The following is a 14423-nucleotide window of genomic DNA, read 5'->3' on the forward strand; positions in this document are numbered from 1 at the left end:
AAAATCTTTTAAAAATAATAATAGTAATTTGGTATTTAACCCAATACACCTAAAGTATATTGCGTCAATATGCAATGAATACACACATTATTAATGAAATATATACATACTTTCTAAAGATCTATTTTAGAAAGAAAGAGCATGCATGTGTGCCCACGATGGGGAGGGGCAGAGGGAAAGGGAGAGGGAATCCCAAGCAGACTCCCCGCTGAGCACAGAGCCCAATGCAGGGCTTGATCTCACAACCTGAGATCATGACCTGGGCTGAAACCAAGAGTTGGACACTTAACTGACTATGCCATCCAGGTGCCCCATGAAATATATTTTTTAAATTTTTTGTACTAAGTCTTTAAAATCCAGTGTGCGTTTTCTACTTAAAGCACTCTCAAGTCAGACTAGAAACATTTCAAACGCTCAATAGCTACATGTGGTTGCTGGCTACCATAATGGACTATGAAGCTGAAGAAAATGAGAACACAATAAAGGTTTTTAAGGAGATAGGGACTTTCATCCCACAAATACTGCAGTCTAGGACTAGCACTTCCAAAGCACAGGGCTGTGGGAGGAAGGGACAGAGGGAGGGCAGGAGGAAGGTAAGAAAGAAAGAAAAGGAGGGATATACTACGAGCTACCTCTAATTGATTTGTTCTAACAATAAAGCCAAGAGTTTGTTTAATAAGTCTGGACTAAAAATTACTGTTTGGCAAAGAATACGTAATTATGATAGCCTGAAACTGTCCCTTTCTTATGCAATTCTCCGTGAATTGTGCAGCAGCTCCTGTCCTGGCAATCCACGTAAGAGTTGAGAGGCGGCAACACTCTCCTGGGTTTGTGTGTGAGACACGTCCAGAATCCTTTCTCATACTGGAAGGAAATAAGTAGATTTAGCCATCCAACCCTGCAGTCTCAAAAGAGGTGAGAAAGAAAAGTCATGGAGGACCTCTTGTCACAGAAAGACAGAAAGCCTTCCTGGAAAGAAGGAAAATAAAGATGGGAAATCTGAAACCAAAATGTCTCCACAAGTTCTACGCAAATGCGGAGCCAGAAATGACACCCTGACGAATTCTCTTTCACAACAAAGAAGTCATTAAAACTTATCCTCTCAACTTCACCAGCCAGGCTCAGCCTCCCACTGAAAGCGCATCATTTAATCTTCCCCCCAAAAAGCAAGGTGGCCAGTAGTTAGCGGTGTGGTCTTTACAATAAATTCTTTTGGTATCTATCAATGACCCTGTACATTTTTTAAGTATTATCTCCTGACAGTTGTTACATTATCACGTACCAAAGAAGCAGGTACTACCTTCTTTACAATAAAGCGATTGTGTTCACTGTCAGTCGGCGTCAAGTTTCAACAACTTCCGTGACCAAAACCAATCACGTGAAATTGTAAAATTAATTAATCAATCTGAAATGGGAATTTGGCCAGGCAATTTCAAGGTCTCACAGCTGATACAGAACATCAAGTGGTCTGAGCGGCATATAAAATTGATCTAAGGACCACATTCTCCAGACTGATACCACAAATCTTATTGAAGGGATGATCACATGTCCCTTTACTTCCTTGAATCACATCAATATTAAATTCATGGCCTTTGAATCACTTCAAATCCAAATTCTGAATAATGTAAAATTACTTTAGCAGAGTGTTAAGTCACTTTTAATATACCTCATGCTTTCAACTTTTTCTGCAATTCTCATTTGTCTCTAACATATGGAGGTTCCAATCAATTGGAAATAGACAAAGCTCTCAAGAAAATTTGAAAAGATTAATGTGGTTTAAAGGAGGGCTTGACATTACTGAGGTGGTTTTCTTTTTCTTTCTTTCTTTTTCTTTCCTGAGGCGATTTTCTAAACAAAAATCATCAGAGTCTTTCTCCCCATACCTTCGTTAGTTCTAATGGATACTAATGGATAGTGAGGACTCAGGAACTTCTCTCCCTTAGACTGGAGACTGGGAGACCTTTTTTTTTTTCCTTTTTCTTTTTCTTTTTTAAGTGACCTAGTACATCTTATTTTTCCTCTGTACTTAAGAACCCCCAAACAGAAAATAATGCTGAGATAGGAATAAATTTCCACACTGAGAAATGAGAACAGAATCCTAATCTCATTTACAGTTGATACTTGGACCTGTTTACTATTCTTAATTGGAGCAAGACACTATTATTTTCACTACAAAACACCCAGCTAAATCCTACCTTTGGTCATAGGTTTTAATTCTGGCAGATGTCCAAGAAAGGAGAGCAATCCAGCCATCAGTGACCAAGTCACTTACGTGTGCTAACCTCACGCACCAAAGGCAGAGAAGCTTCTGGCAGGAAACTCCCGTCCTGGATGGGCAGCATCCACAACCCTACATCCTCTGGCTCTCAGGGCACTTGGCCCAAACCTAAAGGGCAGAGAGAGCTGCAGAGTTCCAACGACAGCTGGTGCTCCAAAGACAACGAGCTGGCGGAACAAAAATGCTTAAACATGCAGTCTCCTCCACAGATGAGCAGGCATAAAGCACTGTCAGAAAGTAATTTCCAGAGACATCCTCTGGTATCTGAACAGAACAATACTGCAAAGGCAGAAACAGCAGATGCCTACATATTAAAGAATAGGGTAGACCACTCATAATCAGCCTACTAACTGTTGAAAAAAAGTTGCTATGCACCATCACAAAATTAACAGCTATCAAAAAACCAAGAGCAGACAATGAAGGCTGACTTCACAGGACCTCTGTGTCCACAAGCTGGCTGAGCGGCAGGGTAAGCACAGCGGAGGAATAACGTGGTACCATCAAGTACCCAAGCACACAGAACACCCCTTCAAAAGTGACAACGGAAGACTGGTGGGTTTGTTCCTGGAGATCTAGGGGGTGGGGAGGCTGCCCAATGGGGAGGGGACATCTATCACTAAAGTAGACAGGTGGGATGCCATTCAGAAGGTACCACGCTCCCCCACCATCAAAGAAGACAGAACAAAGGATCTGTTACAAATAGACTCGCGCCACTAGATCTGTCACCCTCTGAGAACACTCCACTACACATACGAGTCCTGTCCCCCTCTTCTTCCAGATGCAGAACAATCTATAGGAGCTTTTTAAGCTGCTTCCATTTTCAGACCAGGTCTGTGTGTCACGCAAAGACCCAGTTTCTCTATCCTCAGTAAGAAAACAAAAAACAAAAAAAAACCTCGTCATTTTGAGATACCGAGACACAGCGCCAGGTGCACAGCACAGCGTCCGCGCTGCAGCACATCTGCAGCCAGGAAGATCCCAGACAGCCCAGAGGCCAAAGCAAGAGGCTGACCAGGGCTGTGGCTCCCCGAGCCTGGGGGAAGGCACAGCAGGGCCACTCCGAAACGAAGCTCTCCCAACCAACCGGTCTTCTCAGCAAACATGGCGACCTGTGCCAAAGAGCATCCCAGCTAACAACGGTGCTGTACAAGCTCCGGAGAAGCCGGCCGTCAATTTGCCAGTGTCCGACGCACAGCTGGAAAAACCCGTGACAGAGAAGAGGACTGCCGGGACGTACGTACCTCCATATCTGGCCTAAACTTATCTTCAAACACAGCCATTGCCGCCAAGGAGCCAGAACCTGAAAGAGAAAGACGCACCTTTAGTGTCATCTACCCACTGCGGCTTCTCCCTCCAAGTCTACTTTGGGCCAGCAAAAATGGCGCACCACGCCCGGTGTCCCGCCTGAGCACAGTGTCGATATTGATCCTCTAGGGCCACATCCAGCAGGTAAACAACGCTCCTCCAAAGCCTGAGATCATACTTACCCCCGTCTCGGGCAAACCTGCAACTGGCCCTACTCTCACCACTGACAGGAGTAATTGTAAATTAGTCACAATAAAATGCTGAAGCAGGAAAATGAGCTTATGGAGAATTGGTACTTTTTCAAAAAGTGGATGCCACATAATTTCATACATGCTATGCCGTGAGTCTTGTGCTTCACAACTGTGCCTTGGCAGGCTGCTGGGTATCGCGCTAAGTACCAAGCCTGTTAGAAAGAATAGATTGTTTTAATGAGCTGGCCCTGGTAGAGTCACCTTGACACTCAGGGAAGACACTACGGCACCAGCAATGGTAATAGGACGGCGAGCCGCAGCCACCAGGTTATTCCAGCTTCCACTGTAAAACACTTTATTATGTGGCATTTACTTGGAGCTATTATTTTTAGTTCGTACTTTGAAGAGTAACAGCTGAGTAGACAAAATGACAGACAAAGAAACAAAAATTTATTATCACAATAGCAAATGGCTGAAAGGTTATGCTGCATAGATATTAACAGAGAGCAGAGATATCCCCTACAAAAGTAGGCTATAAAGGCGTTACAAATAAGTGTGGGCTCCCTTTGAATGGATGTAAAAGGCAGCTCAGCACTATTTGAAAATTTAAACTTGCTTTGTTCAGAAACCAGAGAATCTTTAGAAAACCATCATCTTGTCTTCACAGGGTCCTGCAATATTTCAGGGTACTCTACTTTTGGAGAGAGGATAGAGTTGCCCACAATTTTTTACTCCAATTAGAAGATTTTTTTGGCATTTATTACTTTTTAACTTGTTTTGCATAACACTATCTATTTAGCTGGGTCACAGAGAAAACCATATTTTCTATTTAAAATGATTTGTGTACATCGCTTGACCACCTCAATGGTTTTAGCAAAGGAAAAAGACAGCGATTAAACAGTTTCAAATGAGGTGTCCTGCTGATTTTATCAAGTCTGCTGAATGTATAATGAAAAAGGAGAAGCTGACAGCCACGCTGCATTGAGAAAATACAGACTACCTTCTCTGAACCATTTAAGGAGGTCCAATTATAGATCAAATTTAAAGGGTAGAAACAGCAGATTTACAGACACAAATCAATGAACATGGTAATCCCGACGAATATGACAGATACTCCTGTTATGGAATATTGCTGTGGTTGAGGATCATTACCTTCACAGCACTGGATACATCACATCTAAAGCAGTAGGAAGCGTCAAGTGTAGACCGGTATTACAAGCAATGACTATTCATTTAGGCTTGGGAGCAAAAGGCAACCCCATTTTCCCCTCTTACCATTTTTTCTCCTTTAAAGAAAAAGGGAGGGAATCTGAAGAGATATTAAAAACCCTTCGGAAAGGAGCTAGAAATTAAACAGCTATAAACCAGTGTGCACCCAAATAAAACCAGCACATAAGCAAGAGCAAATTCACCAAAGCCAAATCTTTGAATTTCGTTAATAAATGTGTCCTTGATAATCTGAAAACAGAGTCAAAGTCCACCAATATTTTGTGAGTCACATATTTACTCGGAGATTTGGGGATCAAGAGGAAAAAGTAACCCAAGTGTCTGTTCTAAGACACACGTGAGAACTAATCTTGGTCTTAATAAAAAAAAAAAACAAGCTGGTTCTGTGTGGAAAACAAAGGACAGCTGTCATGAAGAAACAAGAAAACTGCAAATAAGGAAAGCTCAGGAAAAAACACTTCTAGATACAAATGCTCCCGCGGAGTGCCCAACAGCAGGCTTGCCTTATCCAGTCTCCGTCCCAGAATCTCCCTCTGAAAAGCCAAGGGTAAATGTACCAGAAGCCTGAAATAAACATTAAAAAAAGACAGGGGAGGGTGGGTAACCTAAAAGCAAACAACTTTATGGAAAACTGTAATCAATTATTTTAAAAGAGAAAACCAAGCTTACCATAAAAGACATTCTTCCTTAGAAATTCGGAGCCCTGTTCTTTTCTCTGGGGCCATCCTTTCTTTGGCAGTTCCCCATAAATAATTTTACTCTTATTTTTCCTGGGCACATATATTTCCTTCTGCTTAGCTTCATCCAGTATTTTAAGGAATGAAAAATACTTTCCTCCCAATAAAATAATTCTTCCTTTATCAAAAGAAAAACTTTTTTTCCCCTGCTTAGAACAATGCTACAGACAAAATTTCTTTAAGTGGAAATTATATACTAAATCTAAACTCTTGGAGCAAAAAGTGTCCAGTGTGGAGATGCTTCTCACACCATCAGAGACTGATTCTTTTTTTTTTTTTTTTTTTTTTTTTTAAGAGCTAGAAGGTGCCAGCCAGGTAAATGAAGAAAGGACACAGGGGTCTTTATTACATTGTACTTCTGCTTCCCCTTTCCCACCACCCCTCACTACACACACTCCAACCTATACAGCATATGCACGATGTTGAGAAGTTTTCTGGAAAGCGGAAGCTTGCTAAACTGCCTGATTCTGCTGCTCCTGAGATCAAAGATAAGCAGAGTCCAAATAAACTTGAAAAGAAAGGGAAATTCAACATTAAAAACAATTTCTAAGTCACTTGCAAATTAGCTCCTGCTCCCAGCTTTTTAGGAAAGGAGGACTCTGGCGCCCCCTTCTCAGAAATATGTGGAAGTGCTAGGAGGTGGAGTAGCACTGACTTACCAACAGGTTTCCAGGAAACCGTGAACGTGTGCCTATGTAGAACCCTGAAGTCAGAATTTCAAATAGGACTGCAACTGCCCGAAGAGGTAAACGAACAAGACACAAATCCTCACATAATTTCAAGGCAATGCAACTGGGGGAAGGAACGAGGAACTGGCCACTAAAAAGAAAAAAGGAAGGTGAACTCAACGAGACCAGTATTCTTTAGTCATTTCACTCAGGCTTCCTAGGTGTTTCAGTGCCACTTAAAACCGTATGCAGTAAACCACCCGGCTAGTGCCACACTAGTACAGCAGCCATGACACCTACAAAATGTTTAGATATTCTATCCCCCTTTTTTCTAAAGATTGTATTTATTTGAGAGAGAGAGAGAAAGAGCACAAGAGAGGATAGGATCAGAGGGAGAAGCAGACTCCCTGCTGAGCGGGGAGCCCAATGCAGGACTTGATTCCGGGATTCGAGGATCATGACCCGAGCCAAAGGGAGTCGCTAACCGACGGAGCCCCCCCACGCGCCCTTATATCCCACTTTTAAGCCACAGTAATGCCCTGAGACATTCCATGACTTTGGCATTGACTTAAACCAACCCGGCACTTTCGAACCCAAAACCAAGGCAAAAAATCATGAAGAAACATTTACCCTGATTCTCTATTCCAAAAATAAAGTCACCTCAGACAGTTGGTCAGAACTCTCTGGTTTTCCATCAAGGAAGAAATGAACAGAAAAGCAGGAGAGAGTGTACACCGGCCTCTGCTCCAGATGGCATATGCTTTCCACAAATGCAGGATGGGCTCCAGGAATAAGGGGTGTGAGGCCTGCCCTCAAAAAGTCCAGCTAATGGTAGGGAGGAGAAGGCAGCCAAGGAGGAAGAAAGCAGAGCACTTCGTGGAGCACCCACTCCCTGCCATACATCACGTCAGGCCATTTAACCGTCCCACTGCATGATAAAGCTTCTCGTCTAGCGTTACAGGATTCAGAAGCGCAGGGCAGGAGGCCCGTCTCAGGTGTGACTGGAGACAGTCACTCTCTCACGCATAACCTTCAGAGGAGACATGCATGACCTTCCATGACCCGGGCTCTGTCTCCCTTGACCCCCTCCTCACACTTGAAACCCCACCAACATAAAATTAAGAATAATTTCCTAAATTAAACCATTTCAAGCCAATCCCCCCTTGGCCCAGGCTATGCCCTGTGCCCCCACTGACAGTCCACAGAACTCCTAGGCGCCCTTCAAACCCCAGCTGAGAGAATACGTCTTCCCACGAGCCTTCCCTGACCAAGCCCCGCGAGAGGTTATCTCTCTCCTCTCTGCAACACGTCCATCCTTTCGTATCTGGGTCTCGGGCACACAACGAGCACTAAACAGAAGCTGCTGAATTAAGCTGGGCTGATTTCAGGACAACTGTCCAAATGAAGGAGCTGGGGAAAACTCTGAGCTGGCCCTGAAGGCGTGATGATAGCAGTAAATGCCTTGATAAAGTGGGCAAGAACATTTATTGCCTAATTTGCCATACTGGGATGAATATAAGACAAACTCAAGGGTGCAGCAAGTTCAATGTTCAAAAGGGGAAAAAAAAGGCTTTATACCCACAAAACCATGTCATATTGTATGTCCTAGTCTGGTCCAAACCTCTGTGATCCCACAGGAGTAAAATGCCCTCCGTGGGTTCCTGCATTTTACTACCACAACCTCGTCTCATCAGTAGTTTTCATGTAGCTGCTCCTTAGCAACCTCCACCAAGTCTGCCTTTTTCAGCCCACCCACAGTTGCTGAGTAGCCAATGTTGCTTCCAGAACAAAGCTCTTTAAAACAGAAAAACGAGGAGCAATCAGTGACCAGCATTTAGAACGATGACGGTACAAGACGGTACAAAGCTACCCAGCTATCCACCAGCTCACCTCCCACACCCGCTGTCCTTCCCTAGCTCACCGCCTACCCACAACCACTCCAGACCCCCGAGCCCCACACCAGCCGGACTGTGCACAGAGACCGAGATGGGGGAAGGAAACGCAACTCAGCCCTCTTCCACCCGAGGGCCAGGAACCACCCCGCACGCCCCGACCCACTGCGGCCACCAGCCGGGCACCACCTCAGCCTGCTGCTCCTGTTCAGGGGCCATTCAAAGAATTCCTCCCACAGCAGATGCCCTGCGGGGTCCCAGAAAGGTCTGCACCCCATCTCAGTCAGGGACTGAGTCACTTCAAGATGACAGTGTGGGTCACCCACACTGCTGACCTCCAGGAGAAGGGGGTCCCAGGCAAAAATGCCACAAAGGGCCACAGCTCCAACCAATCTTGTAAAATGAAGTATCTGCTCTTATTAGTAGCAGGCCACTGGCTTAAGGAGGGGTAGGGAGAGACCAGCTCCTGTAAACAATGTAAAATATATGCCCTGAAACTCAAAAAGAGATGTACAGCATGTAGGACATTAATAACTAAAAAGAGTCACAGATATGCCAAATCTGGCAACAGAAAAAAGGACACTGACACAGCAGTTGACAAAAAGGAAAAAAGGCACCGGCCTGTACACATTTAAAAATGCTGTTCAAGGTCACTAATAATCAGAGAAATCTGAATTTAAATTAAATACCTTTGTTTTTTCTTTTTACATTAACAAAGATTAAGAAGAATACTACCCAGGGCTGTAGTGTAGTGAAAAGGAAAATCTAACATGCTTGTAGAAGCAAAAATGAAGAGAACTTTTCTAACGGGCAATTTAGAAACATCAATCAGAAAGCATAAAGGTATACATCCCCCCCAGCAATTCCACTGCAAGAGAGTCATTTTAAAGAAATAAATGGGTGAGTATGCAAATTATGTATATAAAAAGATCACTGTTTAGATTAGCAAAAAAAGAAAAAAAAAAGCTAGAGGTAAATGTAAAGGTCCAACAATCAAATGACAGGAAAAAAAAACAAATTATTATATATACGGTCATTAAACATGACAATACTTTTTTGGCAATGAGAAGATGTCCATGTTAAAATATTCAATAGAGCGAAAACATGTTCAAAAGCAGTATTAACGCCTAAGCTTAGAGGATACAGATTCCACAAATCTGGAAAAACCGTAAGTCAAAACAGTACACTTCAATCTGGGTGGTACTATTTGGTTTACTCAAACTTTATTTTTCTTCAAAAGACCATGCATTACCTGCAATATTTTAAAGCATAAACTTGCAGAAAATAAGAACTTGCCATGGTACAGGGATGAAAAATTAAAAAGAAAAAGACCCAAGACCTTGCCAGCCGTCACAGTCATGCTGCTAACAGCGGCAGCACACATCTGGCTCCTGAAATTCGTATACAGGGGCCTGAAGGTCAACCCAGGCACGAGTCAACAGTTCCAAGGAACGACAGCAATCAATCATCACAAACAAATATACACACCATGTCTTTCTACCACTGTCCTTAGGAGGGCTTCCTTCGGATGGTCTGAAACGTAAAAAGCCTCTTAATAATGAAGTCCTTTGAGCAGATCAGCCCCAAGCCAGATCCCACTTCTCCAGAAGTCTATGTTGTGGCACATGAACTACTAAAGAGACCACAATGAACACAGTACACAGAGCGTTTAAGAAATGTCAAAGCAGAGTTCCATCGGCTCTGTCTGCTCTTCAGACAGGGCAGGTCCGAGAAGTCCCACCTTACAAAATGGGAGACAGTCTCCGAGGTAAGGAACTTGCCCCGATCACATAACCAATGATTAGCAAATCTGAGACTGTGAACCCATATCATTTTGCATTTAAAAAACATCTGATGCTCCTTCCATTCCGCTGTGTTGCCTCCTAAGTAGCAAAGTCAAATGCTTGAAATCAAGATTATCAAGTGAACGCGGAAACAGCTTTATTTTCTTAGCTCCCTACCACAAAAAAAAAAGCATGCTTTCTAAATTGCATTTTCTTCAGATTTCAGGAGAATGATTAGCACGCATCTGGGTATGGTTAATTTGTGTTGTTTTGCTCGGAAATTCAAATGAGATTGGGATTTTAGTTAAATGTTCTAAATGATTTAACGGATGTCATTCACTGCTTAGCAATACTACTCAACTATCTGTTCTGAGTATTTATCTTAAAATAGTCCCATTCAGAAAATATTTTTAAATAAAAAAGAACACTGAAATTAGTCTCCATTTTCTAAAACCCCTGAAGGTACTTCTGATCTTAGCTTATCGGCACTGGTAGTTCAGTTTGAACTTAACTTTTTCGGAGAGAACAACCCAACTCAGGACAAAATCTGAAATGTATCAAGAAAATTTTACCATCTAAGATACCACTTTTACCTGTTCCATATACTAAAAAACACCTGCATTAATATGGCTTGAGGACAGAAGGGTTAAAAAAAAAAAAAAAGAAAGAAAGAAAACATGAACCACATATTTTTATAGTGTTCACTCAAGTACTAAATCAAAACTTAGCAATTCTAGAATCTATGTTTTTAGACATATACTGAAGAAACGATAAAAGACTAAAATAATTTTCTAAAGCCCACTGCTCTAAGTCAAATTTCTAGAAGGAACTGAAAGCCAGCAGGTAGAAATCTGCTTTTTCTAATAAGGTCCATGCTCACAAACTCCCAGACTGGAAAAGGGGAAAGCATTTATTGGGAGCCTTTCAGGTCCCCGGCCCTGAACTCAAGTGAGGTAGGAATTTCCTCCTTCTACAGACCAGGTAAGGCAGGCTCAGCTAGTGAAGGTAGTACAGTCAGTAGGGAGGGAAGCCAAGATCCAAACCTAGTTCTTGTGGCTCCAGACTTTAGAAGGGCAACTTCCCACTCATTCCTTCCAACCAACCATCCCAGGAGTCCAGCAGGGAGCAGGCTCCGGGCACACACTGCTGTGCAGGAGGGGGCACAGTCCAGGGTCATACTCCAGCCCAGCACTGAGGTGCTCGGAGACCTGCAAGCCGCTCCAGGAGGCACTGCCACCTCAAGAAGAGGGCGACGGCCTCCCAGAAGCCGCACTCCAGCAACCGGCCCCGCCAGCCCAGCTTCTCCCCCCATGAGAGGGGGAGAGGACAGAACGTGCCTTCCTCACTGGGGGGGCTGGGCAACCTGCAGGGCATGACACGCGGAAAGCAGAATGTCGGGCACAGAGTAAAAGCTCAATAAAGGCTAGCTACTGTAATTACACTACGACAAAGTCCCCGTCCTCCAGGAGCTGTTTTATATCATCATTCTCAACAAGTTCCAGGGCTGGCTGTTTTAATGGAAACAGAGGTCTTCAAAATTTCTTTTCTCAAAGTCACGAAGTTCTGACGGGCAGCAGGAAATGGATTTCTATTGCTTTTCCCTAAATCAATTTAACCAGATCTTTTCAGGAAAAAAGCTGCTCCTTCTGCTAAGGAGCGGGCCGTCAGAGGCACCCGAGGACCTGTTTGCCACTGCGGCCTGCCAAGGTGTAGGATGTAGGCAGCGGTAGGACAGTACCACAGAGAACATTCTAATCCATCAGCGTCAGCTCTCCCTGACAGAGCGCTTACTCACACTTGCTCATTGTTAGTCAAGTGACCACCCGTCCCGGGTAAAATTTGGTGCTTTCTAGAGACCCATGGATCGGGATCATTTTTCACTCCGTTCCTGTCTACAAGGACGAGTCTCCTGGTATTGGTGCCTGCTCTGGAGACCAACACTGCCATGTGCGAAGAGCTGATTTATGGATATAAAGCAAAGCTGTTGCCAGGGGACCACATTCAGCCACTAGAGAGCAGTGGAGCACCTCTCCTCGCTCCGGGAAGACTCAGACGCCGACTTGAAACGGTTTAATTGTATGCACACATTTTATTATAAGTCCTGGCCAAAAGCTTCAAGGCGAGGCAGGCCAAGCAATCAGACAATCTTGCATGGGTTGCTGAAATCCAGATTTGTCCTTTGTCAGCATAAACAGTTTAATTTGATGTTTTCACTCCTGAGTAAGCACTGAGTATTACATTTAAACCCCTCGTGAGGGGGAAGAATGCTTCCTTTTCATCAGCAAATGTACCTCAATGTCAAAGGGTCTACCTTTTATTCCCAATGAATAAAAAAAAAAATTATTCCATTTAACATTTTGAAAGCACCCAATGACATTTTCACTCAAAAACTAATTTTAAAAAAATGCAGTTCCTTTTCTAAATGAAGTCAAAAAGGAGTTAAATTTTACTCAAATCAAATAATCTAAGAGCACCTGAAGGAAATAGGGATTTTTCTTTTTTTTTTTTTAAAGCTATTATTTATTTATTTGAGAGACAGAGAGAGCACAAGATGGGGAGGGGCACCAGGAGAAGGAGAAGCAGACTCCCCACAGGTTCAATCCCCACAGCCCTGAGGATCATGAGCTTAGCCGAAGTCAGACACCTAACCTCAAATGCTTATCCCACTGAGCCACCCAGGCACCCCAAAGTTCTTCTTACAATTGCAACTGCAATGTCTCATCAACATGACAGGTTATAAACACTTATTCTTAAGCAAATACTAACAAATCAGGGAATCCAGGCCTAAAAAGTGGAAGTTTTGTTTTATTAACATATTTTTAAGAAACTCCACAAGGTAGGAGGACAGAAAATTGTTCTCCTTCCAACAGAGGAGTTACCCAACCCAATGCTTAGGGGATACGACAGAGGAGGATTACCTTAAAATAGGCCTCTCCTGGGGCGCATGGGTAGCTCAGTGGGTTAAGGCCTCTGCCTTCAGCTCAGGTCATGATCTCAGGGTCCTGGGATGTGGCCCTGCATCGGTTTCTCTGCTCAGCAGGGAGCCTGCTTCCTCCTCTCTCTGTCTCTCTCTGCCTGCCTCTCTGCCTACTTGTGATCTCTATCTTTCAAATAAATAAATAAAAATCTTTAAAAAACATAGGCCTCTCCTTCATCAGTCTCCCATATCACTAGGCTCCCCCAGGCCGCCCCAACACTCAGCACTGTGAGCACAGGGCACACAGTTCTCCCTCCTGCTGCAGGAGCTCAAGGCAGTCCGAAACGACAGGTTTTTCAAAGGCATCCTTTGCTCTGGTTCACATTTCAAACTAACTTCCCAAACTGCAGTTTATTCCACTTTGCGGGCCTTTCTCAGGTTTTCATGCCCCCTCAGAAACCTCAAGGACAAAGAACCACAGAGTTTAATAATTTATAAAACATACCCAGATAAGATAAGATAAGATAAGATAAATCAGTAAAGATTTATCTTGTCCGTAGACCTGTGTACGAATGATAAGAAATCCTACATACTGAACAAAATGTGCAAAGCACAGGTACATCGATTTTCTCATTGAATCCATCTATGGACCAGCTGATATTATCTTCATTTTACAGACTGAAAAAAACTAAGTTCAAACAAGAGAAGGAACCTACCCAGAGTCACAAAGCTAGTCATGGCAGTTATGGCTGACAGCAAATCCCTCACTCTATGAACTCCACAGCGAGAAGTCTTCTGATGCATAAAATGACTTTCCACATAGTTTGTCTTATAAGCAAGTCAAAATTGAACACTAGGTTCTTAGAGTACAAAGGCACCTTTCTTTAGCAGGGCCAATTCTGGCCCAATTCTAGAACAAGAGCAAGTAAAGATGAATTAGTTAGCCTCTCTCTCCCTGCAGCGGGGTCTAAAGCAAAGAACTTAGAACCGCAAGAAGTGCATTTAACTGTTCTAAAAAGTACGTCTGGCAAGGTCTTTTACCTGGTTGTAGGCTAAGGACTGAACTCAAGTCAGAAAAGACATCATGGTAAATCTCAGAGCAGAAAAAAACGGGAATCTACACTAATTCAATTTTACCCACAAGAGGCATTAAATATTTTTTTACATGGAATCAAGAACAAAGTCCTCTAATCAAAATAGATTAAGAACTGGTGAGGGGTGGCTAAATTACATACCCTGCAACACCATGAGGAATTTTAGAAGTAAATATTTTCTCATTTTCTAACATAACGGCAGCATCTATCGGCTTACACGACCTTCACAGAAGCCAGGAAACAAGATGCATAATCCAACTTTTGTGGATTTTTGGTTTCCAGTTGTTTCATTTCCTGGCATTCCACAGCAGAGTAAATGTTAAAACATAA

The 14423-nt window shown here is 43.2% G+C and overlaps 1 protein-coding gene across 1 annotated transcript in view; it reads right to left on the reverse strand.

The window, feature by feature from the left end:
• LOC111146069 (proteasome subunit beta 7) overlaps nt 1–14423 on the reverse strand; it is a 61434-nt gene that overhangs the window by 25518 nt on the left and 21493 nt on the right. Inside the window, exon 6 of the mRNA XM_022501446.1 lies at nt 3520–3578. Within this exon, the coding sequence (XP_022357154.1) occupies nt 3520–3578 (59 nt within the window). The remainder of the gene's footprint in view (nt 1–3519; nt 3579–14423) is intronic.

This window comes from Enhydra lutris, unplaced genomic scaffold, assembly GCF_002288905.1.
Source record: "Enhydra lutris kenyoni isolate GAN:26980312 unplaced genomic scaffold, ASM228890v2 scaffoldscaffold13, whole genome shotgun sequence".
NCBI classification, from domain to species: domain Eukaryota; kingdom Metazoa; phylum Chordata; class Mammalia; order Carnivora; family Mustelidae; genus Enhydra; species Enhydra lutris.